Genomic DNA, 27,231 nt, shown 5'->3' with positions numbered 1-27,231 from the left:
TATTTTTTTTGTTTTTGTCATGTGACCTCCGTTGTTGTTAAAGATTACCCGAGTTTTATCTCAAAGGAAAACGTATGCTTAGCTGTGACACGAGAGATAAACACACCTGTAATGAACAGAGTTCAGACACTTCACCGCGAATCAGAACTTGCAAATGAAATCTGAAGAAAAGATACAAACACGAGGACATCTCTCTCACAAGGACAGCTTTGTTATTCAATCAGCAAGAACATCTCAACCTGTGTTCATCAGGGCAGGTAACACAAACTTTATACACAAATATACAAATGTAAGACATTTCTCATAAATATCAAATTAGATAGTTTACACTGTAAAATAGCATCATAAAAGTTACACTGGTTGCATAGAAAAGTAGTGATAGGAAGTTCAGAGATCACTGTACAAGTGCATTTTAGTTCCAATTAATCAGCAGAATGTAACAAGAGCGTCATGAGGAAGTGCTGCAGCCGAGGCAAACGTGGTTCATGTTCAAAAAATATCAATCCAATTTAATTTAGTAACAGTCTTTTAGTTTGACACCGAGAACATACAGACGAACTCAGAAAACTTTTTGGATGTTAAACAAACTTTCTTAATTAGACGATGAAAGAAGAAGAAAAACCTTTACCTCATCCTGTGACGTCTGCTCGAGCCTCACCTGTTCAACAAAGATCATGGAACAGAAAGCCTAACGCAGATATTGACTGGAGTGCGTTGATAAAAGCAAAAAAATCTCACATACCATCAATTTATAGTGGCAATCTTGAAGATGTCTGTTACGTTCTCTTTGGCGGCACCTGTGGCAAAAAGCTGTAACTGCAGTTTCTTTTAACCTTGACCACAATCTGGGATCCCATCAGCTACAATCTGACGACGATATAGATACAACGGTGAACATGCCGGGTGTGTAACCACCAGTTAGCGATAAACGACTTCCAATCAAGACTTCCTTTTCCGCGTGCTGCACTGTTTAACGAAAAAGAACCTGTTTTTCTTGTGATTGACTTTAATTAACGGGTCTGACCTTTGCTGAAATTTCAACATCAAGATGCAGATAAGTAAAAAGTCAAAATGAAGCTTTGTCAGGCCTGTCCTCAAGAAGAAAACTACTTTTAAAATGCTCTGATTGATCATTTCTGATGCATTCAAGGAAGTCGGGAAATCTGAACGCTGAACGGCTTTCATAACAGCATCAAGGGAATTTATCTCAAGTTGAATTTTAGATCTAGAGCAGATTGTTAGCTGTTAGCATGCAGGTGTCTGTTTATAGAGATTAACAAGAAGCTAAATTGTCGTCAGATAGCCGCTGATGGGAGCTGTGATGTCGTTACGGCTCATTACGTTCCGCCTGCTTTTGCTCTCCACACCGACTGTTTTTCCTGCATACAGCCTGCTGATACGTGATTGGTCAATATTACTCGGACTACAAGCGGAGTACAAACGGAAACCAGAACACTTGCTGTCCCTAAAATCCACGTCCCTGCCTACAGAGTCTACATTTCTATGTAGAATCTGTAAATATAACCTTGACCATAATAACCTTTTCTGTAGCTTTAGCCTGCTTACCCTCTCTGGTGGACCAATGGGATTGTTGCCAATAAAACCCAGTTCAAAATGCAAATGTAAGGGCTTTTATCAGATGGCCGTAGCCTCAATCACCTTTGTGTCATCTAATTTGGCGCTATAAAATGACTTAACAGACATCTCCTTTATTAAGACTTGAAACCAAATGTGGGCAGCAGGCTGTACTGTTCTTAATCAGTGGGTTAAAAGATGTTAAAATAAGTATGGTCACAAGGCAACAGTAATGGAGTGTTGACTGTGCTGACCTTTTAAGACAAATACGATGCAACCGTCAGGATTTTTAGATTGAATGTAATGGACTAAATGAAATCTTAAACCATCTTCACTCTGAACTCATTGTTGCTGTTGCTAGGCAGGTTTCCTTTGAATTGACTGCAGGAGACTTAACACTGCAGGGTTGAAGGATGGTTTGTGTGCGGATCTGTCTCATACGCTGTTTTTCAGGCACTCGGTTATTATAAATCGCCGCTCATGTTCTCATCTGAAGATAAGGGCACTGTCTCGTTAATCAGAAAACTACTGTTTTTGACTGAATATAAACATTTGTCTAAGAAAGGACACAAGGAGAAAGTATCAAAACACAAGGGCTGATTTTTAAACACTCACATACACGACACGAGGGATCCTCAATACCCCTTCACATAAACAGGACGCCTAATATACGAAACGTTTCACAGAAAGAAATCTACATCATGTCACAATATTAAATATAAACAACCTTTTCAAAAAAATAATCTCTATGCAGAGTGTCCATTGTGTTGATAGAAGCTCTGTTCTGTGTGCTTGTCCTGTCACGTGTGTGATAATATCTCTACATCAGGTGTGCTTCTTTTATAAATCAACATGTGCCACATTCACTTGAAAGATAAACATCAAGTGCTCTCACTTTTCTTTTACATTTTGTTTTATCCAAAATATTTGAAATGTGTCCAGTCTGTCAGTCTACTTTAAAAAACTAGCTCCTGCAGCCTCCGTGTCCGTCTCCCAGGGATTCAAAGACCCCCTTTCTTGTCCAAATCCTCCTCCGTGTGTGTGTGTAAGTTTGCGTGTGTGGATTTACATCTGTTTTACATCGGGAAGGTCTCTGTCCCTCGTTCCTCCTCCAGGCTGCTGGAGCAGTCCATCGCCTCCCCACTGTCTCTCTCGCTGCTGGGGACCATCGGAGACCAGCTCTCCCCAAACTCCTCCTCCCCGTTTCCCTCCTTCTTCCCCTCCACCTCTCCGTCTTCCTCCCCTCCTCTCTGCCTGCAGTAAGGTGGGATCTCGACCACAACGTATTTCTTCGTCCAGCCACTCAGAGGCGCCTTCTGTCGGACGTCATTTCCCATAAGGCCTGCGTCAGACCTTGAGGTAGTAGCTGAGAGAAACAGAAAAATATGAGATCATAAATAAGTGCAAATATCATGAATACAGAGCCCCAGTGTCCCATAGGTTAAGAGTTTTTGAGTTACTTTTCATGTGGGTACAAGACAAAACCACATAGTAAAGGCATGACAGGCCTATGCTTTAGCTAGTAAAAAGTATATCTATTGTACATATTGTTTATCTTTTTTTATTCCAGGATACCTAACACAAAGAGGCGAGGGACTGCCTGTCATAAATGACATTTCCAGTTTAAAATAAAGCTTGATGAACTGAGTTCTCTCTATTACATGATGGCTCTGTGTCTCTAAAGTTCTAAGAGAAGCATATGAATGTATAGTACATTTTCCTGTGCATGTACAGGGTACACCTTGGACCCATCGGCAGTCAGTCACAGGGCACAGCTGCAGCAGCATAGAGACAGACAACCCTTCACCCTCACACTCACACCTTCAGGCAATTTTAGAGACACCAATGAACCTAGCGAACATGTCTTTGGACTGTGGGAGGAAGCCGGAGTACCCGGAGGGAACCCACGCACCCACGATCATGAGATCACACAGAGAGGCCCACTTCGTCCAAACAGGGATTCGAATGCAGATAAAAAATATCAACTTACGGGACTTTCAGGGCTCCACGACAAACATTGATCACTAGAGTATATTTGTCTGGCCTTTAATCAAGACACAGAAAAAATCTTTAGTTCCTGCTACAGCTTCCTACTTGTACATGAACAGCATCAAAGTCAGTTGCATTACAATTTTCAAGCATTAAATCATGTAAGACTCCTCTTACATGTTTAAAGCACTTACAGGTAATTTTTTAAACATTAATCTTTTATATTTAAAATGCTATTGGGAGCATCAGTTTGGCTCAGCTGTTAAATCACACGTCCCATGTACAGAGGCTACAGTCCTCCATATGGCGGCTCAAGGTTCGACTCCCACCCTCGGCCCCTATTTCCAACACCATCCACTCTCTAAAAAATAAAGGCATAAAAGGCCAAAGAAAACAAATTGCTATTGGACTTCCTCCTCAGACAGCTCACCTGGCAGCGTTGTGGAAAGCTGGCTGGAGTTACAGGTAACAGAACCGTTGTTATTGGAGCTCACAGCAGCAGCCAGGTTGAAGAACTCGGAGCGGGGCAGCTGGGGGGACACCGGTAAGGAGTGACACTGTCTTCCTGGCAGCTGCTGCCAGTAGTACGAAGCCTCCTGCTGGGGTCCCCCGGTTCCAGGCGGCTGGTTACTGAATGCGCTCCCCGGAGGCGAGTGGAGGTCGAACACCAGCGAGAAGACCGACTTGCTGGGCACGTCGAAGAACTTTATCTTGCCCCCACACAGGTCCTCTCGGGCTGTGAACGGGTTGATCTTGCGAGCTTTGGAGGCTCGCTGAGTTACTGGGGGGTTGTAATAAGGGTCCTGGACGTTGACTTTCCTTCCCGGTTTGCAGGAGAAGATGTCTGATTGGCTGCGGCTGAGCCAGATGTTTCGTCGGGGTCGGGGGGACTTCGGAGGGATTTTATCATCCTGGAAACCGAGAGGGTTCAGACGCTTGAAGCCCTGGATCTTCTCACCTACAGACAACAGACACACAAACTTTGTGACACATTTAGCATGAAATTTGAGTTGGAAGTCTGCAGGTGTATCTCTTTGTTTTATCACATCTCATTTATAGTTCTATGATGGTAAAAAAAAATCAAATGTGGCCCCTAGATGGCAATAGAGGCTAAATCCTGCGTTACTAAAATGTAAGCAAAGGAACTGCACAAGTTTTTAAATAGAAAATGTGAAGTGTGGTTGGATCTTAATATACTCGTAACTTTTATGAGTCAAGCAATAAAAGATGATACGTATAAACAAATAAGCTCACCAGAAAAACATCTTATTTTAACCTCCTCTTAAAACTGGATGTATTATTGCACTTCTGAGGGATCGTGTCTCTCATGCATACCAGGGAATGTCTACAAGAAGTACTTGAGGACCAAAAAAGCAACTCTATTAAAATATTTGGATTAAAAGTTGTTATGCAACAGAAATATTTCCTTCTATGAGGATCATCCTGGTTTGAAGGAAATGTTGATGTTGAGAGAGGGAGCTGGAGGAGGGGGGCGGAGAGAGAGGGAGGTAGAGGGCAGACAAAGTTCATGACATACTGTGAAAACTGTCAGATCCAGGCCGTGTTTTCATCACAATAAAAGCTACATAAGATTTTTTATTATGCAAACAGGCTCAGAGTGTGTTTTATGAACCTTTTAAGCTTCATCTTAATTCACAAAATTACAACAAGATGTATTAATCTCTCCTGCATCTTGTGACGTCATGCATTCACGCTCTTCCTCCAGAGCCGTCTGGCTTGTCCAAACAAAATATTGCTGCCTCTTGACTCCATGATGGTCACACATGTAGGGCGCTGTAGTGAAACCTGGGCCTGCATGGATAGGAATAGGAATGCTGATCTTAGACCAGTTTCCCTCCAAAATCAAGTTGAGGTTTATTTTATTTTCAGCAACTCGTTGAAGTGTGATACAGTTACTACGATAATTGTTACATCATATTTTACTTCCCTTCTGCAGGAATTATCCTTGAGTATGCTCCTGGGGGTGTTAAAAAAGCAGACACAGATATCATAGAAGGAAATAGGGATAAAACTCTCCTGACCTAAAAAGGAAGCAAAATGAAAATCTGGCTTTAACACACCTGGTCGTTTGTTTACAAGAGAACATTGTGAACAGAAGTGACCGGACATGAAACGGTGTGCTTTGAGGGAGGAAGTTGTGTAAGGAGAGGAGGGAAGTTATGCTCAACCATGACAAATGAAATATTGACCGGCTGAGTAGCTGCTGCAGTAGTGGGGATCCAAATAAAGAAATAAAGATGACTGCTGTCTAGAAAAGCTAAAGCTAGAATACTGTAGATGAAGAGGTCTAACAGGATAGGAATGCAAGAGGAAGAAGGTAAAAGTTGTTTCCTTTCTTAAAGTCTTACAACCTTTTTTTACAAAAACGTTAAGGCCTCTTCTTGTAATCAAAAGGAGGTGACTTTTATTTAGTGTAAAGCTGAGGCTGAAATAACAATAGTGTTACCCTTAGGTATGCTCTTCTTGTCGTTGTCCACGCTGAGTGGGACACACTCGTGCACCAGCTCCTCAACTTTAAGGCGTGCGAGAATCTCCTCGAGGTGCCTGACGATTTCTGGGCAGGATGGACGGAGTTTAGGGTCCATCTGGGGTTAAGGAGGACACAAATAGAGTTATGGAGAGACAGATCAGATTTTTTTTTTTTTTTTAACTTTACTGATAGAAAAGCTGGAGATAGACAGGAAATTTTGGGAGTAGAGAGTGGGGGTTGACATGCAGCAAAGGGCCGAGGATGGGAGTTGGACCTATGGCCGCTCCATTGAGGACTGTAGCCTCTATACATCAGGCGCCTGCTCTACCAACTGAGCTGAAGAAGCAGGGATGCACAGACATATAAGATTATTATTAGGGAAAAGGAAAATATAAACCAACAGGATTGATTTCACTATAAAAAAGTGCAACTACAGGTGTCGTATTAGGACAAAAATATGACATTAAAATAATTGACTTAAAAACAAGACCAGTGTCGACGCTTCTTCATGTATTTACATTGTATGTTACAAGTTGGTTTTCCAGGAAATCTGCTATATTGTTTTGCCTTTGGTAGAAGTCTGTTGAAAGTTGGCCCTAACATGTTGATAAGAAGCACAAAATCTCCTTGCAGCTGGAAACACTGAAGCGATAGAGCAATATTATCTGCGTATTCATTGCTCCAACAGTGATATAATGATGTTAAAAATGTGTTATTAAAAGGGAAATCAATTAGAATTAATGTCGGATTGAAGTAAAAGATGAAGAGAAGGGAAAAGAAAACAAAGGGAGAGATAGATAGACATGTGGAGGAGGGAAAGATACATTATGAGAGAGAAAAAGACCAGATGAAAAAACAAAACAAGGATGACAATGTTAAAAAGAAACTGTAAAATAGACAAAAATTTGGGGAACTCTTGACGTGGAGCTGAAAACAATAATAGAGACAGGTACGATAGCAGCGAGACAACAGAGAGGGATGAGGAGGATGGATGGAGCCAAGATAGGATCAATCAGCAGGGTGCTCCAAAGTATTTGAAGTCCTTATCCTGCAGTTTTTATTACATAAGTAAAAAACACGTTTCCAGTACAGTAATTATAGCTGAATGTGTTCAAACGCGACCGGTAAAACCTCATTAAAAAGCTATATTTGGTTTGATTGACTTAGAGTTCCACCTTGTTGTACAACAAATAAATGTTTTATTTTGAAAAGCCGAGCGAGCTACTGATCCAGCTTTTAGTGAACACAAGACCCCCCACATAGTGAGCTTAATCAGATTATTCAGATAATCAGATTGCCCCTTTAATAACATGATTAATAGTTACTTAAGAAATTAAAAATAAAACTGAGGAAATCCAGAGAAACAACCGAGAGAAGCCGTTGAGGAAATCTCTTTCTCTGAACAACGTCTTATTGTTACTGACGCACATAAACGTGACAAAACGTGACCACAATGCTCCTCGGTTCCATCATAGATTGTTACATAATAGTGTAATATTAATTCATTGACAGAGTCTGATTGGACAGGAGTGTGATGGACTCACGTTGCAGCAGTTAAAAGCCAGCTGGAGGAAGTCAGGCGGACAGTCTCCAACCATGTGCTGGAACGTGTGATAGTCTAGGCCGAAGTTCTGATCCAGAGAGAGGGAGGGAAGAAGGAGAGACAAAGAGATTTAGATGCTTTTAAGTTTAACAGGAAATTCCTCTTTACTTTTAAACATGTAATAGAGACAGAGACAGAGACAGAGACAGGCAGAGCTTAATGAGATGTGTGACATACTGTGACTCTCCTGCCAAAAGCAGCTTCATGTCAAACTAATCCCTCTGACAAGGTCCAACTGACTGCTAAGATTCGATTTGGCCCTATCAGACGGCTGAAATGTTACATGACAGACTGTGCAACAGAAAATATGTGTCTGCAGGATTTTAAAAAGGTTCATTTTACTATATTTCTAGTTTTTTTTTTTAGTAAAACGCTGCATAAAACTTTGCTTTACACTTTAATTAGTGTATTTAAAGAATCTCAAGATGTTTGAGTCTCTTCTTCGCATATGAAATAATAAGCTTGTCACATGGAGAAGATGGAGATGAATCTTATAAGAGTCAGTATGAGTATTTTTAAAGACCCCCTCCAGTGAAAATCAAGTGTTTCACCTTGTAAACATCTCCATGTGGTGTTTCTCATGTGCTACAAGACATATCAGGAACATCAGCAGTCATCTCCATGGCATTGTTATGTGTAACCTATGGCAACCATTTCGGCGATGCGCGAGCCAGCTGTAACCGCCGTCGTAATTTTTGCAAACTCACTACTGACTGCCAACGTTAACGTTACTACTAATTACTACATTTCAAGCTGGCTAAGTTTCAACAAGTTGTCACTACACGATGGCAGAGACGTGTTTTGTTTCCGCGACGGAGGGGGCCTTTGGAAATGTGCACATAGGCAGGGACTTTGCAGGTATTTTTTAATGAGGTAGAAGGAGGAGATGCATTGGGAGGATTTTTACAAACTAATTAAACGTATTTGGCAAAAACAAAAACATATGAGACACAATTTATTATTTCAAACAGAGCATTTTATATGTCTTAAAACATGACTGGAGAATTTGGCATAAAATGTGCTGACTGAGGACATTTAACATCTCACAAACAAACATGTCTGTCCGCTTGGGTTGATGATCCAGGAACAATTGGTTAATGTAAATATGAATATATGTCACAAGATATAATTTCCTTCAGTGCATCAGCCCACGATTTAAGTTTCATAAGTATTTGCTAAGCTGGGTTAAAGAAATCATCTCACCCTCTGAGACTGTAAAAAAAACAGACTTTAGTGCTCCCTTTCAATCACCGGTTTTTACTGTGTGAATGTTACACAGTATAAACAGGGTGTGATTTACATGACACCAACAGATCAGCCTGTGTAGAAAGCAAACAAGCAGATGGATGATGATAAATGAGAAGAAGATAAACAGTCACCTCTGTGCGGGGGAGGAAGTCGGGGTCAGCCTGGATCCTTGCGATGATCTCACACAGGATTATACCGTAGGAGAACACATCGGCCTGAAGACACGTAACCAAAAATTAATTAAAAGTCATATAATGTAATCTAATTTGAGCTCATTTCATTGAAGGTCGGCTAATCCCAATACTGGGGTACAGTTTCAGAGGACAGAGGTCAAAGCTGGTGACTTTACCTTCTCGTTGTAGGACTCGTCTCTCAGCACTTCTGGAGCCATCCAGAAAGGAGAGCCAACCACGGAGAGCTTCTCCCGTTCAGCACTACACACAAGGAAAACACAAACACACATACACACACAATGATGTAATACATGTTTGATGTCTTTGCTCTTTGATAATGAGGAAGTTATCTGTGCCAAAATACTTCAGAGGCTTTGCAGAGACTCCTGTGTGAATAGCGTAATACAATCATGGAGGCAGAGCCGAGTCAATGTTTTTAAACTTGCACAGATGATGCTTTTAGTTTAGTTTAAAACAATTGCCCCTGACCCTGTGCACAACAGGAGGATAATCCTGGCCTGGCCCTGGTTGTGTTGTGTGTAAATTAAGAGAAGAGTCCAAAGAGAAGGTTTTCTATTTCCTTCCTGCTATTACATGTGTACACTTAAGGAAGAAGCCAGTTTGAGTGCATTCACGGGAGCATACAGTACGAGTTTATTTGTCTAAGTCATATTAGCTAATCCTGAAGCCAAAAGAAAACAATCCCATCCTTCGTTGTGCTTCTGAAGCATTAAAAAACAAAACTCTGATGGTTTCTTCCTGTTATTAAAACACTGAACGTGAGGAAATGAACTGTATACATTCTGCTGACAATGTCATTTTTAGACGCATGTATTAGTGAATAGCACTGTGGCTGGTTTGAAGAGGAAGAAGACACTATAATGAGTTCTAAATCACTGTAATTGAGAGCAGAATGATGACATTGTGTGACTGGATATTTTCTCTCTTTATGGCTACTAAATTGAAGTTCTACCAGAAGAAGCTTCTCAGCTATAATGTAGCTATAATACCAACATGGCCTTGTAGTAAATTAGTAATAGAGGTTTAACAGATACATTTACATCATCAATTATGTTACATTTAACAAAATATTTGAGCTATCACGCAGCCTTTGAAGCCAAGTACGGTATTTTCACTCTGGTGCTACAAACAGTTGCATGTTTGGCCACTAGGGGGCAGGTACAACATCAAAACAAGCTTACAAATAAACTTCTAACACTGGATTATTAAATTGTTACTGCTTAAATATAAACAAACAATTGTCTAGTTGCATCAAACAGATACAGAACAACATTAGAACTCAATTAGATTAATGTCCAATATCCACTTCCCTTTTGGTTATGGTGTTAAAGGCTAGATGATCTACTCTGTTCATCAACCACTCACTAACCGTCCCTTTACTGCTGATGATTGGCAGATAGAGCACATACAGTAGACTTGTGTACAAGCCATGGGCCTATAGCGGTTGATGAGGACAGCTGAGACTCAACCATAAAGCATTTAAGCCATTAAAAAGCAGAACAGTGAGAGGCTGCAAAGCTGTGGCAAGCAGAAGTTCAGTGACATCCTCTTTTATACTACATATTCATGATGCATTAATTAAGTAAGACTTTGGTGTAAAAAGAAACCCTTATTTAATTACTAATGAAGACCTAGAAGTGGGTATGCAGAGCAGTAACGAGTGCAGAGCTCCTTACACATTCGTGGGGATCTTTTCTGCCAGGCCAAAGTCTCCCACCACTGCTGTGTAGCCGTTGTCATCACACTTAATCAGACAATTCTGTCAACAGAGAAAAAACATTATCATTATTATCACATGGTTAGCTGAGGAAGTTGTGACATCGAGGGGTTAAAAAAAGTCTGCAGATTAGCAATATCAGCTAAAACCTCACTTCCTGATTGAACTGAAGCCGTCAATATTAGAGTACTGTACACTCTCACTTCTCTGCGCATCACAAAGGAGGAACATTTCAATACACACTGCAATAAAGTTTAGACGCTTCCTCTTGTGGCAGTGGTCATTAATGTTACCCAAGAGCTCTGCAGTATTTATACTTCTGTGCTGACATCAGTTGCACATGACTGTTAGTAAAGTGACATTCTGTAGCCACAGACGCTGAGTTAGGCTGAATCATATTTACAGTATATATATTTAGGAGGCATAGCTCAGTCTTCTTCCTTCCTTTATTATGGGTTAGTGTGCGTTAACCTGCTGCTTTAGTGTACAATAACATACAATACATAATCAATGTGTACCTTGTAAGTCATTTTGTAAACACTGTTACCTAAGGTAGATACACCCCCAAAACAACAGGTATATAAGGACCTTATACGCCACAGCACAACTATATGGAAGGCATCTAATGATAGTGCACAAATACTTATATGAATAGTATCTACACACATGATACAGAGAGCCTTGTGCAATCTGGCACTGTGTACTAATTTGTGATATATTGCTGTTAATATGTCTCTGCGTCATTGCTTTATTGCCCTGGGTCTCTCTCTCTCTATCGCCGCTTTCCCACTGGTCAAAAAACCCACTAACACCTGCTAACAGCCGGCTTTTTTGCTGAGCGGGAAAGGCTACAATTGGCATTCAGACCTGGGTCAGATGACTCTGCAGTAGACCCGGGTAATTATCGCCTCGGCTCCGATCGGAATTGATGGGAACACAAAACCTGTGTCGCTAATCTCTGCCCCCTTTCCGGCACAATGCTATGCTCCGTCGGTAACTTCTGCGACTCCACAGCTACAAATTCCGCCCGTCTCCTTCAAAGCGGTGCTCAAACATTGTTCCAAATTTGTCGGCGCCGAGTTTGATAAACAGACTGAATGAGTAATAGATACAATAAAGACCTGACATCTTCACTGTTTACTAACCCTGTTTCGGGCGCGTTTGTGACGTCAGACGGTGACGCAGCAGAAAAGAGACCGACAGGAGTATACTTCACTGGCAATGGGAAAAGAAACAATCAGCATCTATAAGCTGATCTTCCCGGGTCTGAAAAACCTGCGTCAACACGCTAAACTTAGTTGGGAAAGGGATATTTGTAGGTCTTAGCAAATAACTAATTCATAATACAAGGGCATATCAACGTGTAGCTCTATATAAATGTGGGTAGACTGTAGCTCAGTCTGTAGGGACTTGGCTTGGGACTTGGGAGGGTGGCCGGTTCAAGTCCCGGTACGGCATGGAAATTGGGGCAGATAGCTGGAAAGGTGCCGTGTCATTTCCTGGGCCCTGTCGAGGTGCCCTTGAGCAAGGCACCGAGTCCCCCACCGCTCAGGGCGCATGTCCATGTGCAGCCCCCTCACACATCCTTTCCATTAATGCCTGTCCAAAGATCCTCCTGTTTGTGCATGTGTGTATTTTGGCCCTATGTGTGTGTATCATTTCCCCCTCAGGGATTATCTTCTTCTAAATACAGAATAATCTTAACAACATAAGACAAAGTTACAATTAAAGGGGGGAGAGTCTGGAACAAGGTCATTGAGTGAATTAAAATATTAACAGAAGAGAGAAAGTGTAAACCTTTATCTGCGAAGCTTTGACAGCACCATCACCATAAAGTCATCTGCAAGACGACCTGCAATTTGTGACTGATCTTTTCTTTATCAGTACCAGGTTAAACTTAAACTTCACTTACATTTCACCCGTCACTCTGTGCACTCTTTTATTCCCCTACAGATGATTTAGTGCAAGCTTAGACACGCAATGAATACGAGTTGAAAGCACAGTGCACACTGTTCCTGTTCTGTTCCCTGCCAGATCCATGCCAGCATGGCCCCTGGTCAAGTTGGAAAACTAGACGCTGCCTGGTACTGATTATCACATCTGACTGTGACAGTGTGTTCTTTAGAAAAAGTTAACAGGTCGAGCAGTAAAAGAGCAGATAAGTGTGTCGACATGCCTGACATCTGAACACTTATGTTCTACTGTAACATCAAACACAAGTCTTATGCAGAGAGCTTCCTTTTTCAATAAGTTATAGGCCACCTTAAACTACTATGTTCTTCTCTATTGTGAGGTCTAGAACTTAATGTTGCCAGCCTAACCATGATATGGCACTTTAATGCTCCAATGCTTCTGAATAAAACATTCACTGTAGATCATAAAAATCTAAATCTACAGGAAATACTTCTGTGTGGAGCTGGTGCTGCGAGGAGGCCTGTGTGGCTAACCTTAGAGGTGAGGTCTCGGTGGAATATGCCTTTGGAGTGCAAGTAGGCCAGACCGCTGGAGATGTCACAGGCCATTTTCACCCTTGCAGGCCAACTCAGGTGTTTGTTGCTGTCTAGAAGCTGCTCCAGGTTTCCACCGTTGATGTACTGCAGAGAGACAAAGAGAGACATAAGATAAGCAGGTTATTATTAACAAAGCGTTGAAAGACCCCAACCGATATGTGCTTTTTGAGAGGTTTTTAAAGAGGTAAAACAAAGGTATTCAGAAGGCTCAGAAGCCAACTGTAATGTAGAACGCTGGTTTACCTCAGCAGTTAAATAGTGCATCTCTTATACAGAGGCTACAGTCCTCTATGCGGCAGACCCGGATTTCGACTCCTCTTGCGGCATGTCATGCCCACTCTCTTCCCTTCTTCTGATACTATCCACTGTGCTATCTCTCTGAATGAAGGCATTAAAGGCAAAACAACACATTTAAAGAACAATGTCGGCTCAAATGTGATGCTCTGCTACATGAGCTGCAGACAGTGCTGAGAATATATTAAACAATGGAGTAGGAGCGTACTTGCTGGAAAACGACGTGATGAGACCATTGCTGATCTACACTACGCTATCGTTTTCTGCACAGTATTATCTGCAAATGTTATCACGTTTGTGCATTTTGGAAAAAAGTATTTGCACAGATACTAACATAACTGTGTGCTTCATTAACAAATGGATTAAAGGAGGTGTTTGTCATTTAGTTTCTGGAAGATTATTCTGCCTAAAATATGTTGACCAACAAATAAATTAAAGTGGTAATCTCAAAGATCTCAGTTTCGTTCTCTTTGGCGGCACCTATGGTGATAAACGGTAATTGCGGGAGCACACTTCCCAGATAGCCAGACAGTGTTGCATGTGTGACGTCCACGGTCGGCTCCAGTTGTAACTCTTGATTTTCCTCGCTGACGGTCGCTTTCCTTTTTAGACTGTTTGCTTCATCTGAGCGTCAAGTTTGTTTCTTTTTCTTTGGATTTTCACTCATTTTTGAAGTTGTATCTGTAGTCATCCATCTTTTCTTTGTTTGTTCAGCCATAGTACATTACTGTTTACTCGCAACACTTGCAGAGACAGGAAAAGCAGCCGCTTAGCTCCGCCTACCCTCTCTGGCAGACCAACCACTGCTGGGTGATGGAAAACGCGTCACTAACTGGGCGCCGCTTGTGATTTTTTGCGCAATCAGTGGGCCACAGGCTCAATCACCGTTGCGTTACCTCATTTGGCGATATATAGTGACTGAACATTTATTTAAATGAAAATCTTCGAGATTATCACTTTAAGAACATATAGATTAAAGAAATTTAAGGACATTCTTTTTAAGCAAAAATTTAGCTCTGAATAGCAAAATGTTCATGTTTGGCTGCAGGTCACTGAATAAGTAAGTGTGACATGGTGATCATAGAATCATCGACACATGACACCTCTGTCAGCAGTGACAGACACCACAGAGAGGTTGAGCGTACTCGCTATGTTATTAAAATATTCAGATTTAAACCACGAAAAGCTGCAGAATCACTGCATTACAAAAACCAACTGTCCGTCCAGCTGGCTCACAGAGAGGATGATTGGTGGGTTGTTTGGGTCACAGACGGCCTGCCTGGCAGCCTGGGGGCTGGCTGGTGTATCGACCAACTGGCTGAATAAAAATCTGGCTGACAGAGCTGCTAGTTTCCTGCGTGCATGAATGTAAACCGTCTGACCATGGAGTGGGCAGCCAAGAGGACCAATCAGCTCAGTGGGTTTAAAAGTATCCGGGGTCCTTCACTCCGTGTGTCAGCGTTGATCCTGAACAACTTGTCTGACCTCGCTGCTTGCATGCAAACACACAGACGCACTAATCCCACGTCACAAATTACAAACAATGGTGGTTAACTAGATAGAACCGAGACAGGGTAATGAGATGGTCTGGTTTAGCCTCTGGTTAGCGGTGTGACTGACGGGCACAGAAGTAGGACATGGGGGGTCGCTGCTGAGGGGAGGAGGTCTCTACTTCTTCACGATTGAACGAACAAGGGGCAGATTCATTCTAATTTTCAGTTTATTCTTGCATATTTTTGTCAATTCATGTAAAAGAAACGTGTGAATATGAATGGGTTTTGTCAAGATTTAACGTGAGGACTATTAGATATCAGGTATTAGAGTTCTACCGTTTTAATGAGCTGCTTTCCGACCACAAATGATTTCTCCTTAGCTGTGCATGCTTTTTCCAGCTGAATGCAGGTTCACCAGTCACACCATCTTTCTGGACTACTTGATCTTAAGTGCTTTGATGGTTCGGCCTCATTAAGAGTCCAAAAACAATCCTTCTTTTTATTTTGTGACGGTCTTCATGCTTTAGCAGGGCCTGCTTTGTGTTTCCTCGTTTCTTGTTCTCTCTTTCTGTGTTGCAGGTCCCTGGTGGGCGTGGCTTCCGTGCACCTGGGAGTACCTGGCCAGTCTCCCTTTAAGGCCTTCCCCTTGTGTGGTTCTCTCTCTTGATCGTCGTCACTCTCCATGCTACGGGCACATGTTATACACCTTTTCCACCATTAGCGCACTGATGCAGGTTTTTTAGACCCAGGAAGACCTGCTTATAGATGACAATTTTCTCTTTCCCGTTGCCAGTGAAGTATTCTCCTGTCGGTCTCTTTTTTGCTGCGTCACTGTCTGACAAACAGGCCTGAAACAGGGTTAGCAACCAGTGAAGATTTTACGGTGGTTAGGTCTTTATTGTATCTATTACTCATTCAGTCTGTTTATTAAACTCGGCATGACAAATTTGGAACAATGTTCGAGCGCTGCTCGGACGGAGACAGGCGGAATTTGTAGCTGAGATGACAAGAAGTCGCAGAAGTTACCGACGGAGCATAGCATCACGCCGGATAGGGGGCGGAGATTAGCGACACAGGTTTTGTGTTCCCATCAATTCCGATCGGAGCCGAGGTGATAATTACCCGGGTCTACTGCAGAGTCATTTGACTGAATGTCCGAATGCAGATTGTAGCCTTTCCTACTAAGCCAAAAAGCCGGGGATGTTAGCAGGTGTTAGTGGGTTTTTTACCAGTGGTAAAGCGGCTTTATTGTTTGGTTTGAAGCCTGTAGTGCTAATATTTCCCCCTCTTATGCACCTTCATGTACCTTCTCCTCCCAGTGGATTTTACTGTCAGTCCGCAACATTCCTTTCTTGTATCCTTATCATGTTGATTCAAAATTGAGTTTTGCAAGTGGCCCAGTCAAAAGCACCTGATTACTGCAAATACAGCTTCAGTCTGATTTTAAATCTGTCAAACACACCTTTGTCATCTATCAAGCACCCATCAGCAGACACCCTGACAACACTGATTAACACACTCTATAACCTTTGTCATTAAAGTTTTAAACTCGTATTTTTGTAATAAAAAAATAATATTTAATAATAATAATTATAATTATAATTATATACATATACATATATATATATATATATATATTATAAATTATAATAAAGTATAAACAAAAGTTCATAAAAGTACCTTAATGTTTAAAAAAATCACTTTCATTAGAGCCCAGAAACGCCTTTGTTTAAGTCTTGATTTGCCGACCAAGTTAAGCCCATTATTTTATTATTTTTATTTGTATTATTTTATTATTAAGTTAGCTCAGTTAGTTGACTGATGTTAAGCTATAGGTATGTCAGTAATGTCAAAGAAAAACATAGAAAAAATATCCACAAGCCATAGAAAAGCTTCATGTAATGAAACAATGATTTATGCGTCTTATTTTGAAATGCTAAAAAGGTGTCGGGACTTAAAGGACCTAAAATAAAAGATAAAGCAAAGGTTGAGCTCCTTGAAATGTCCTGACAAGCATACACACACACACACACACACACACACACACTCTGATTCAAGACATCAGAGGATTAAAGTATTTATACAACAAATTCCTCAGTAGCCGCATAGTTCAACATCTGTTGTCTGCCTGTGGGGGAGAGGGGGATACAACAGGGGAAAACACCCCTGGAGGTAAGTAAAACCCAGACTAATCCAACTTCCTTTATTAATCATTTCATTTAGGATCCAGACAGCAGCCATTTATTCACATCACGCTGACAGATTATGCAGCGAGTGCAAAGTGTCTGTGGTAAAAAATGCAAATCACACGCTTTAGCGTGAGAGCACACCTGCTGTGTCAACTAAAACTAACCGAGTGGAAGTAAAGTCGCATTCTAAAAAGCCTCTTATTCAGGCAGGGTATGTTCCCCTGGAATTTGCTTGATCCTATTTGTGGAGTTACTGATATACTGCAGTAATTACTTGACATAGCACATGTTTGAGCCTCATAAGTGCCCTCGCTGTGATCATGTATTACCTGGAGTGCTGAGGAAATGAGAAACATACGGCAACAACTGCGGTGGAAATTGCTCTGCTGCACTGTCGTTGCTCCAAGTTAAAAACCCTGTACAGACCCAACAAAAGGATCCTTGTTTGCCGCAGGACGCGGCTTCAAACAGCAGGATGGTTCTGCCATGGGCCACGACTTACCGTCAGTCCAGATTATGATTGCAGAAGCACTTCCTATAAGGTGCATTGCTGCATTCGATTGAGATTCAGCAGAGACAAAGCGAGGCTTGGTGCTCTAGATCAATGGCTCCTAAGTGTGCTGTGGCACCAAGCGGCGCCTTGAGAACAAGCAAAGGATGCTGCAGAATGTATCGTGTCATTGTCCATTGACTGTGCATTTAAAAGATGACTCAACACATAAAAAAGGTGATTTTAACAGTAAATACATTTGATTTTAAATCTTAGAAAGTATCAAAACACAACAAAAGTATAAATATCAAAGTCTTGGCACGATCTCGAAACAATGGTGAACATTTTGTGCATTCCAGCTTAGCCAGCGTTTAGCAATAAGAGCTTGCAGCCAAGATGTCCTTCTCCATGCCCTGCATTGTTCACAGTCCAGTTAGCAACTTGAGAAGCGACCGTGTGTTCAGATCAAAAGTGAAGCAAAATTCTGCCCTCAAGATATGTCTGCTTTATTTCATCCCCGGAGGAGCTCCTGTTTATCTGTTTGTGGTGAGTCTCAGGTTCACTGTAAACACAGAGGCTGCACTTTGGGTTACTTCAGCAATATGAACCCGAAATAACAAACGTTTTTCTCGTGATTGACTTTAATTAACAGGTCTTAAGTTTGCTGAAATAACAACATCACGACGCAGATCAGTAAAAAGTCAAGGTCAGGTCTGTCCTCGAGAGGAGAAGAAAACTACTTTTAAAATGAGAAGTTTGGGGGCGCTGTTTGGCTCGGTTGGAGCGGGCGTCCCGTGTTCAGAGGCTGCAGTCCTCGTCGCACTGATCGCAGGTTCGACTCCCGGTCTGCCGATCATTTGGTGCATGTCGTCCCCCCAATCTCTGCTCCCAGCGTTTCCTGTCTATCTTCAGCTGTCCAATAAATAAAGCCAAAGGCCAAAAAAATAATCTTAAAAAAAGAAAAGATTTGTTGAACGGAGGTCTGATCGATCACTTCTGATGCATTCGAGGAAGTCGGGAAATCTAAACGCTGAGCGGCTTTGGTGACACAGCGTCAAGAGAATTTGTCTCAAGTTTAAATTTTTGATCTAGAGCACCTGAACTTGCTGCAGATGTTTGTTTATAGAGATCAATAAAAAACTAAATCATTATCAGCTGACAGACGATTGATTGGAATAGGGATGTCATTACGGCGCATTGCGTTCTGCCTGCTTTTGCTCTCACAGAATGTTACGCCAAAGCCTGCTGATATGAGATTGGGCAATGCAACTCGGACTACAAACGGACTACAAACAGAAACCAGAAACACTTCCCGCACCTGCAGATTCTGCATTATTATGTACAATATGTAAATAGAGATTACTCTTACTATGACATTAAATTGTGGTTTAATAAAGTTTGGGAACCGTGAGAGAGATCATTACATACAGTACATCTCTTCCTAGGGTCCTCAAGGGCTACTTCTCACTTAAATGTTAATCATACCACCTTTAATCAGCTCTTAATACCTGCTGTGTTTAACATGCTAATATCTAACAAAAATAAAAGGTTAAACAATTTACAATAAATCTTTTGCCTCTCAAATTGACAATTCTTTTTGACTAAGGTGATTATAAACGCAAAAGTAACTCACAAAAAGCTACAGATACTAAAGATTGAGCAGCAGACAGTTTTCCTTCGCCTGTCTTATAATTTTGCTGTTTGTTGATGTGCATGTGCGTGAGAGAGGGAGAGACAGTGAGGTCCTGGAGGTAGCTTGGGGCCATGCAGTAACTTAATTCTCCATTTCCTCTGAGCACGGCCTCATAGTGGGGGTCAGGTAACAAAACAGCACGAGCCTGCTACCAGGGTCACAGCAGTCAGTTTGGTCCTGACACAACACAACAGGATCTGTTTGCCCCGCAGCAGAAAAATAAGACCTACCGCAGCGTACGCCGCATTCGTGTTCATCGCTTATGTTTACTGTTTACGTTTCTTGCGTTGCATGGATTCACTTTGCAGCAGCACAGGAGGTAAATTTGGGATCTTAAGATGAGTTCTCTTATGACACTGCAGAAAGCTGCTGTTTGTCTTTTGTCTGTCAAGGCTACAATAAACACATTCACTGTGCACAGCAGCAGTGTAATCACTTGCATGTGCGTGAGCCTGGAAGCAACAGTGTATGCTTTCTTCAGGATGGGGATAATGGTGTGTTTTGTACTGTTTGTCCACATTTACATGCATTTCCTCACTGGCTGACTTGTTTACAGACATGCATCTTAAGCCAGTGGGCCTACTGTTGAAGTTCATGTGTGTGAATGTACGTAAAAGTATCTCTGTGCGTCTGTCAAGCGTGTATTTGTGCAGTTTGTATATGAAAACAACGGCCAAACGACGTAGAACAGTTATTGAATGAAGTAGAGTTTGTGTTTCAACTGCAGGGGAACATAGCATGAATTTAGCGCTATAACTGTCTCTATCTGCAGAGAATTAGGCCTGACTTTCTGTATGACTAGCTTCTTTATTAAGGGAGTTTTTATAACTAGCACTTATCAACCATTTTCCATGACTAATTAATGATTACCAAGACCGAAAGCTTATCTGTGTCCTTCACACACACATAAAACCACAGATGAACATACACAGGTTAAATATAGGCTTTGTGCAGCTAGATAACATCGCTAACTGTTACCCTCACGCTGTCCGTCCTACCATTAAGCATCTCTGGAGGGTTTTATTAGCTGCCTGTATCAAATTCTCCCTCCTTGCTTCTCTCTCCCTTTCATGCACACGCGCACCCACAAACAGCCTAAGTGTGAGGACATTCAGTTCTGTTCGTTTGTCCACAATTACAAGCTATTTTGGCTTGGTTTATGGATGATGGGATGTTCACCTCTACTCGGATACAGTAAGAACATACTGTATACAAACACATGGGTTTGACCTTTCACATAAAGTGCTAGAACACGGGCACACACGTGGAGAAACATTTCTTATCAGAGGTAGGTACCAGGCCCGCATGCTATGAGGAAAATCTACAATGTGTGTTTACATTGTCAATTCTAGGTTGGCGATATGATGTGCTATAAACAAGCAAAATGCTAAGTGTGCATATAAGCTCTGATAATCATTTGAATAATATGATTCTAGCTAACATTGAAGCTGCCACCAAACTGACACCCACTGGTCTGAGGGTAGCTGAAAGCCTGGTGGGGCTTCCTGCCATGGGCCAAATGGTGTGAAAGCTGAGCGGTGCTCGCACATACAAGGTTGTTCCTTGTTCTTTGCATGTTTTTCTTGTGCATGTTAATATTGCAATTATGACATAAATAAGATCTATTGTGCAACCCGTGCACACACTGTATTGTGAGATGGTGTCTGTGAGTGTTTTCCTACCTCTGTGAGAGCGTGAAGCTGGCCCTCATGGACACACACTCCTTTGAACCTGCAAAACCAAAAGACTCATGAACACATGTCATTATTTATCCTTTGAGACAACATGAGGACATTTGTTTGCAACTTATTAGAAAGACTTAAATTAGAGAATCAAGCTTCTCTAAGGTTCCTGCACTTGCTATACAGGTTCATATATGTTCGTGACCTTTTCTTCTGTGAGTAAACAGAGAAAGCAGGAAGAGTAGTGAAGAGAAGTTTAAGATTCCAGAGGGCAAGACCAGACAAGTGATGACTGCGAGGCTGTCTGCTCAGCGGAGGATAATAACAGCTCAGTTTCTTCACCTGCATTCCATCCATTTCTTCCTCCACCTGGCCTATCAATTTCTTCATTATTGATACATAAACAAAGTCTTCAAAGCTGCTCTTTCGCTTGTGTGTGCACTTTTCTGACACTCTAACACACTGGATGTCATGATATTAAAAAATTTCTATCCTCCAATTCATTCAGCAGTGGAGAAAAACTGCCTTGTTTTAGCTGGATAGTGGCGCATTTTTAGACTTTCTTTAAAAGCCCAAGAGGTTGGAAAATGTCCTTAACACACAGAGCATTATGCACCCCTTCCCCTTAAGTGAAACAACGTGTGTGCGCAGAGCAACACATGAACCAACTTTGTTCACGAGCGCCGTTGGAAGGCCTCGTAATTCTGAGAGCAATGAAAAGGTCGACTTTGTGGGTTCTTGTTGGATTTTAGTGAACAATGACCCCCTCAGTGTCTGCTTGTTAACAGGCACAATCCGCTAGAAGTGCTCAACAAAGATGGCATTGTAAAAGATACTGTGCATGTGCGGTTGTGCACGAGTACACACACATATCCCCGCAGAGAAATGTATGCATGTATGTGCATGTTAATGAACACACACCCTCCCACCCAAGAGCTCCACAGAATGTGGACGTGACAGAAAATGTTCAATAATGCAAAAACAAGACTATTCTGGGGCATTGTCGTCAATGTTAATGACAATGCAAGGAGAAAGACTGTCATTGTTATAAAGTTTTATTTTGTTGACAGACTTTCCTTTTCCTGCTATAAAATGTGCGACAAGGAAAGTTTATTTGTAGAGCAGCTCTTAAATAGTGAGGCGGTTCAAAGTGCTTTACATGAGGTGAAGATGTGCAACATTTCAAAGACAATAAAAATAGACAAGAGACAATAAAAATGAAATAAAGAATAAGAGCAGTGACAGCAGTGATAAGTTAAATGTTTGTTCATCTGTGCAGCATCTTAGCTGAATGCAGCTCCAGTGTGTTCTTGTTAAAGACAGTGGTAGATTCAATTTATTAAATTACATTTTTCAAATTTTAGTATCCTTCAGTGTAAGGGAATTTTGATTCTCAAACAGATATTGCTGTGATAAGACAACGCCTATATACTGTCCAGAAAACCCATAAATAATTTATGAAAGGTGTCTTCCTGGTGAAGAAAGAGATTCGAATTTGTTAAGCTTCTTTTTAGGTGATATCAGTCCTTTAAAGACCCGCTCCAGTCATGTTTTAAGACATATTAAATGCTCTGCTTGAAGTAATAAATTGTGTCTGTTTGTGTTTTTTCTGCAAAATACGTTTAATAACGAGTAAAAATCCTCCCAAGGTATCTCCTCCTTCTCTCTCATTAAAAACTCCTCAATCAGCACAGTCCCCGCCCACTATGCACTATTTCTCCTTTCATAAAATTTCAGCCGAAAGCAACTTGAAATGTAGTAATTAGTAGAAGTAATGTTAACGTTAGCAGTCAGTAGTGAATTTGCAAAACTTCCCATGACGGTTACAGCTGGCCTGCTCATTGCCGAAGTGGTTGCCATAGGTTACACAAAATGATATGCATAGCGTCACCCCGTCCGTTTGTGACGTCTCAAACCTGCCAATCTGAAAACGTGTTGTTCAGCCTGTCCTTGGTACACTGCAGTTTAAAAGCAGACAGGCCCAGCCATGGAGATGACTGCTTACGTTGTCCCTGATATGCCTTGAAGCACATGAGAAACACCACATGGAGATGTTTACAAGGTAAACACTGGATTTTCACTGGAGGGGGTCTTTAAGATCTACGGGGTTGATGCTGCTCAAGCATATCAGAAATGTATTTAGGTTCAAGGTTTGTATCTGTTTTATAAACTAGAAGCAGCACTTTCAACCTATTCTATAAATAAATGACTCGTACCCAGTGTAAAGACCTGACAGTAGTGCATCACTGTTTAGAATGTGCTCAAGTGGTCTAATGGGTTTTTTTTGTGGGTGAAATAAAAAAGATAGGTACTTTACATTCACATCAGACCAGTAAAACATATGGGCCATTCAAAGACATAACAAACTGGATCTGATGTGTGTTCATGTTACCGCTGTCAAAAGTCTTGTTCCTCGTTTGACACAATCTGGTCTTAATTGCATTTAAAGCTTAAAATGTCAAAGCTTAATGACTTAATGATGACAACAACCACTGGTTTGTTTACTACATGAAACAATCAAAGGCTCACAGCCCTCCAAAAATAGCGTTCCCAATGTTGCATTACCACGGGATTAGGTTTTGACATATTGTGTTTGACATACAGATAAGGCTGCTTGTACTTTGGGTTTAGAAGTGGAGAATAAGCCAATCAGTATATTGTTGTTGTATAACTGTTTATTGTAAAGCTCGTCAAAGAAACCTGTGATTTTAGATGCAACACAAAACAGACTAAAAAGCACTGTTGCTTCAGGACCAATCATCCAACATGATCTGTTAAAAAATTAGCATGATTGTTCACAGCGCTGTCCCCTTCCCTTGTGACAGAAAAGGTCCTTCTTGCTTCTTCGCCTCCAGGCAGCTGCTGCAGCTCTAACAGGAGCTGGCAGTTTAGAAAATCCATTGTTAATAGGCTCTGTGTTTGACACAGTTTCTAGCCAACCCCAAAGGAAACAGGTCACAACCACAGACTCATGAGCAAGAGAGAGAAGCGAGAGGTGGAGGCAGATGGGGCCTAAATATTTGTTTATGAACCAGAAAGTTGCAGGTGTTGTATGACATAACTCATCTAATGTGGAACTTCATTTGTACTCGCCATGCAATTAAAGTTTGCTCATTATTACAGACATGAAACTGTTTAATCTTTTATAATGAACTGCAACATAAGAGGCCTTTTGGATAAGATCTTTAAACATGCTAAAAGGAAATCACTTCCAATAATCACTTTCACAATGTCGCTACTGTTTCCTGATCATGAAACAATCAATTAGAAGGATAAACTCTAATATAATCGTTTTATGTTGCTTGATTTGGCCACACAGCAAGATTAAATTAAGACTGGACATTATTAGAAAGCCCCTTGGATGTAGTGAATTAGTGGGTTAATTTGGGTTACCGACCTGAGTATGTTTGGATGGCAAAGCCGGTTCATTAGCTGGACCTCTCTCAACATGTTGGCTCTGTTGCTGCTGAGCTTGTTCATCTTCAGAGCCATGACTTGGTCTGAAGCTCGATGATGAACCTGTAAATCAAACGAATGATACCACATTTTAACATAATGCAAGTACAACTTAAAGGTTAAATCCCACAATCTGCCTTACATTAACTATATTATTGTGGCTGCAAAGAGTAGGATTGTTAATTGCCAACGGTTAATTTCAGCTGGGTCACTGTGACCTTGGCTTGAAACACTGCTCTCTTCTCTTCTATAATGGGTACTTTTTGGCTCATGCAGCAAGAAAACGGAGGAAGCAGAAAAGGAAGGCAGCACGTAAAAGAGAACTGAAAAGAGGTCAGTCACGGCTGACAAACCATGACTAAGTACATGTGTCAATCCAAAACGGCACAATCAATTTTGTATTATTGGGATTTTAGTTTCCATCCAATAGTTTGATAGTGATGGCATCAGAATCAATCCATCCCTCTGTGGCTGGCTGGAGCCTTTCCCAGTTGTCTCCAGTGGAAGGACAGCAAACACTGTAGACAGGGAGACTCATTATATCACTATTATTATAATAGGACGAAATTATATCACGAGCACAATGTAAGATACAAACAAGGTTTCTAGAGCCTGACCAATATATTGTTCTGCCAATATTATTGACTGTTATCGGCCAATCACAGTGATATCGGTATTGGTCTACATGTTTTCCAATATATGCCAATATGAAGATGATTTTTACAGAAAAATATAGTTAAAAAAATGCTTGGAGTGTTTAAAAATTGTGTCAGCCTGTAGTTTGTTATTGTTTGTTATTATTTACAATACTCTGAGCAGACGATGGGTCACATTATCTGTTTAGGAAGTACCTTTTATATAGTCCTATAGGTATGGAAGCGTATTGCTGTCACGCCAGAATAAATAAAAAAGATCAGCATCCTGTTATAACGTGATAAGTTTTATGTTATAACCTTAAACTGCTGTTTGAGTGAGGAAAGGAGTGGACGGACAAATTATAAAACATCATATAACACAAACTATGCTGCACTGAGAGGGAGAGAGCACCGGCACAGAGGGAGGGAGCGGGTGATCAAGGACTGAAGCGATGACGGGATATACAACTTAGTGAGATTGTGAAGCCTGATGATCCTCTACAGCTCTGTGTGAAATACAGCATACACAGCAGACTGGAGTCTCTGTCAACAGTGACAGACAGACAGAAAGATCCACGTTATTAACACAGATCCATGTTGTTAAACATCTCTGTCCTCCACGCTGCATTATTATAAACTATGAACTGATCGCAGCAAACAGCTCCTGCTAGTGTCATTCATCCACAACATGTGGAGAGATGTACTTTATACTTTATAGTAACTCAACAGTAACAGCAGAATCTCGCCGTGTCTCAACCCAAGCATAGAACTTTATCAAATCCTGTAAATGAGCCATATTTTTCAATTTGTCCGTCCTCGTTTCCTCACTCAAACATCAGTTTTAATGTTATAACAATATAATTGATCACGTTATAACGTGATAAGTGTCATGTTATAACAATAAATTATTATGTTATAACGTGATATGTTTCACGTTATAACGTGAAAATATCTTGTTATAACAATAAACATTTCACGTTATAGCGTGATACTGATCTTTTTTATTTATTTCGGGGTGACAGCAATATGCTTCCGTGTAAAGGTGCACAATTCATATGGAAAATGTACATTCCATTCTAGTGCAAAAATGGAGGTACATCTACCAACATATCTGTGACTTTTTTCCTCTAAATTCAGCATCAGTGTTGGTGGGAAAACATCTCTTATTGGTTGGGTTCTACTGGTTGCAGTAAATTCTACATATCCACCAGTTTTCCGGACATGTTGGTTTTGTGTCTCTAGATTAGACCTTAAAGGACAAAGGGAATAAAGAAAGATTCTCTGTGGACAAATTTAATGGTAAAAAGGACTGCACGTATATAGCACTTTTCTAGTGCAGTCAATAGTGTTGGGAATTACAGCTCTTAGAAGGGAGCCGGATCTTATGGCTTCGTTTCTTTCCGAGAACCGAACGAAGCCATAAGATCCAAGGTGAGAGAGTGGTCAGACTCGCGAACATGCCCTAAAATTTACAAGGAAACTGCAGAATAACGTAGGAACAATTAATCAGCGTCATTGATTCGCCAATCATTTATGATGCAACTCCGTACGACTACAGAGATGTCAACAAAAAAAACAACAAACCTGGCGGAGGGTTATAATGTTGCTCACCGTCGCCACTATGTTGTGGTGACATGATTCCACTGCATGTGACCTCGTATAGCAGTTGAAAAAAACTGCCTGTGGTAACTTGGTTCGCGGACGAGCCGTTCAAAAGAATCGGATCGTTCGCGAACGTCACAACACTAACGTACATTCACACACTGATGTTAAAGGCTGCTATGCAAAGTGCCAATCCCCAATCAGTGTCTAATCATTCAAACACAGTCATATGGCCATGGCTGTGCCTTCAGGAGCAATTTGGGGTTCAGTGTCTTGCCCGAGGACACGGCATGTAGACTGCAGCAGCCAGGGCTCAAACTTTTCAATTGATAGACAACTGCTTCTACCACTGCCACACAGCCGCCCCCAA

At 41.2% G+C, this 27,231-nt stretch overlaps 1 protein-coding gene across 2 annotated transcripts in view; it reads right to left on the bottom strand.

The window, feature by feature from the left end:
* The window catches only part of tesk2 (testis associated actin remodelling kinase 2), a 40,877-nt gene continuing 13,646 nt past the window's right edge, over window positions 1-27,231 (bottom strand). The window contains exons 4-13 of one of the 2 annotated variants that reach the window (XM_069684628.1): window positions 24,566-24,687; window positions 21,169-21,217; window positions 13,265-13,411; window positions 10,777-10,859; window positions 9,256-9,340; window positions 9,038-9,121; window positions 7,600-7,686; window positions 6,032-6,170; window positions 3,995-4,522; window positions 1-2,941 (exon numbers count right to left, since the gene is read on the bottom strand). In XM_069684628.1, coding sequence (XP_069540729.1) covers window positions 2,652-2,941; window positions 3,995-4,522; window positions 6,032-6,170; window positions 7,600-7,686; window positions 9,038-9,121; window positions 9,256-9,340; window positions 10,777-10,859; window positions 13,265-13,411; window positions 21,169-21,217; window positions 24,566-24,687 — 1,614 coding nt within the window. In that variant the 3' untranslated portion in view covers window positions 1-2,651. Of the gene's footprint in view, window positions 2,942-3,564; window positions 3,620-3,994; window positions 4,523-6,031; window positions 6,171-7,599; window positions 7,687-9,037; window positions 9,122-9,255; window positions 9,341-10,776; window positions 10,860-13,264; window positions 13,412-21,168; window positions 21,218-24,565; window positions 24,688-27,231 lie in introns of those variants that run through there. The other variant, XM_069684629.1, reaches the window with a different exon arrangement.

The sequence above is a fragment of the Semicossyphus pulcher genome, unplaced genomic scaffold (assembly GCF_022749685.1).
Source record: "Semicossyphus pulcher isolate SPU_LCO1_2020_fin unplaced genomic scaffold, fSemPul1.0.p SCAF_7, whole genome shotgun sequence".
In the NCBI taxonomy this organism is placed as follows: Eukaryota; Metazoa; Chordata; class Actinopteri; order Labriformes; family Labridae; genus Semicossyphus; species Semicossyphus pulcher.
The sequence above is the reverse complement of the archived record's forward strand: the minus strand, read 5'-3'. Positions and strand labels throughout refer to the sequence as shown.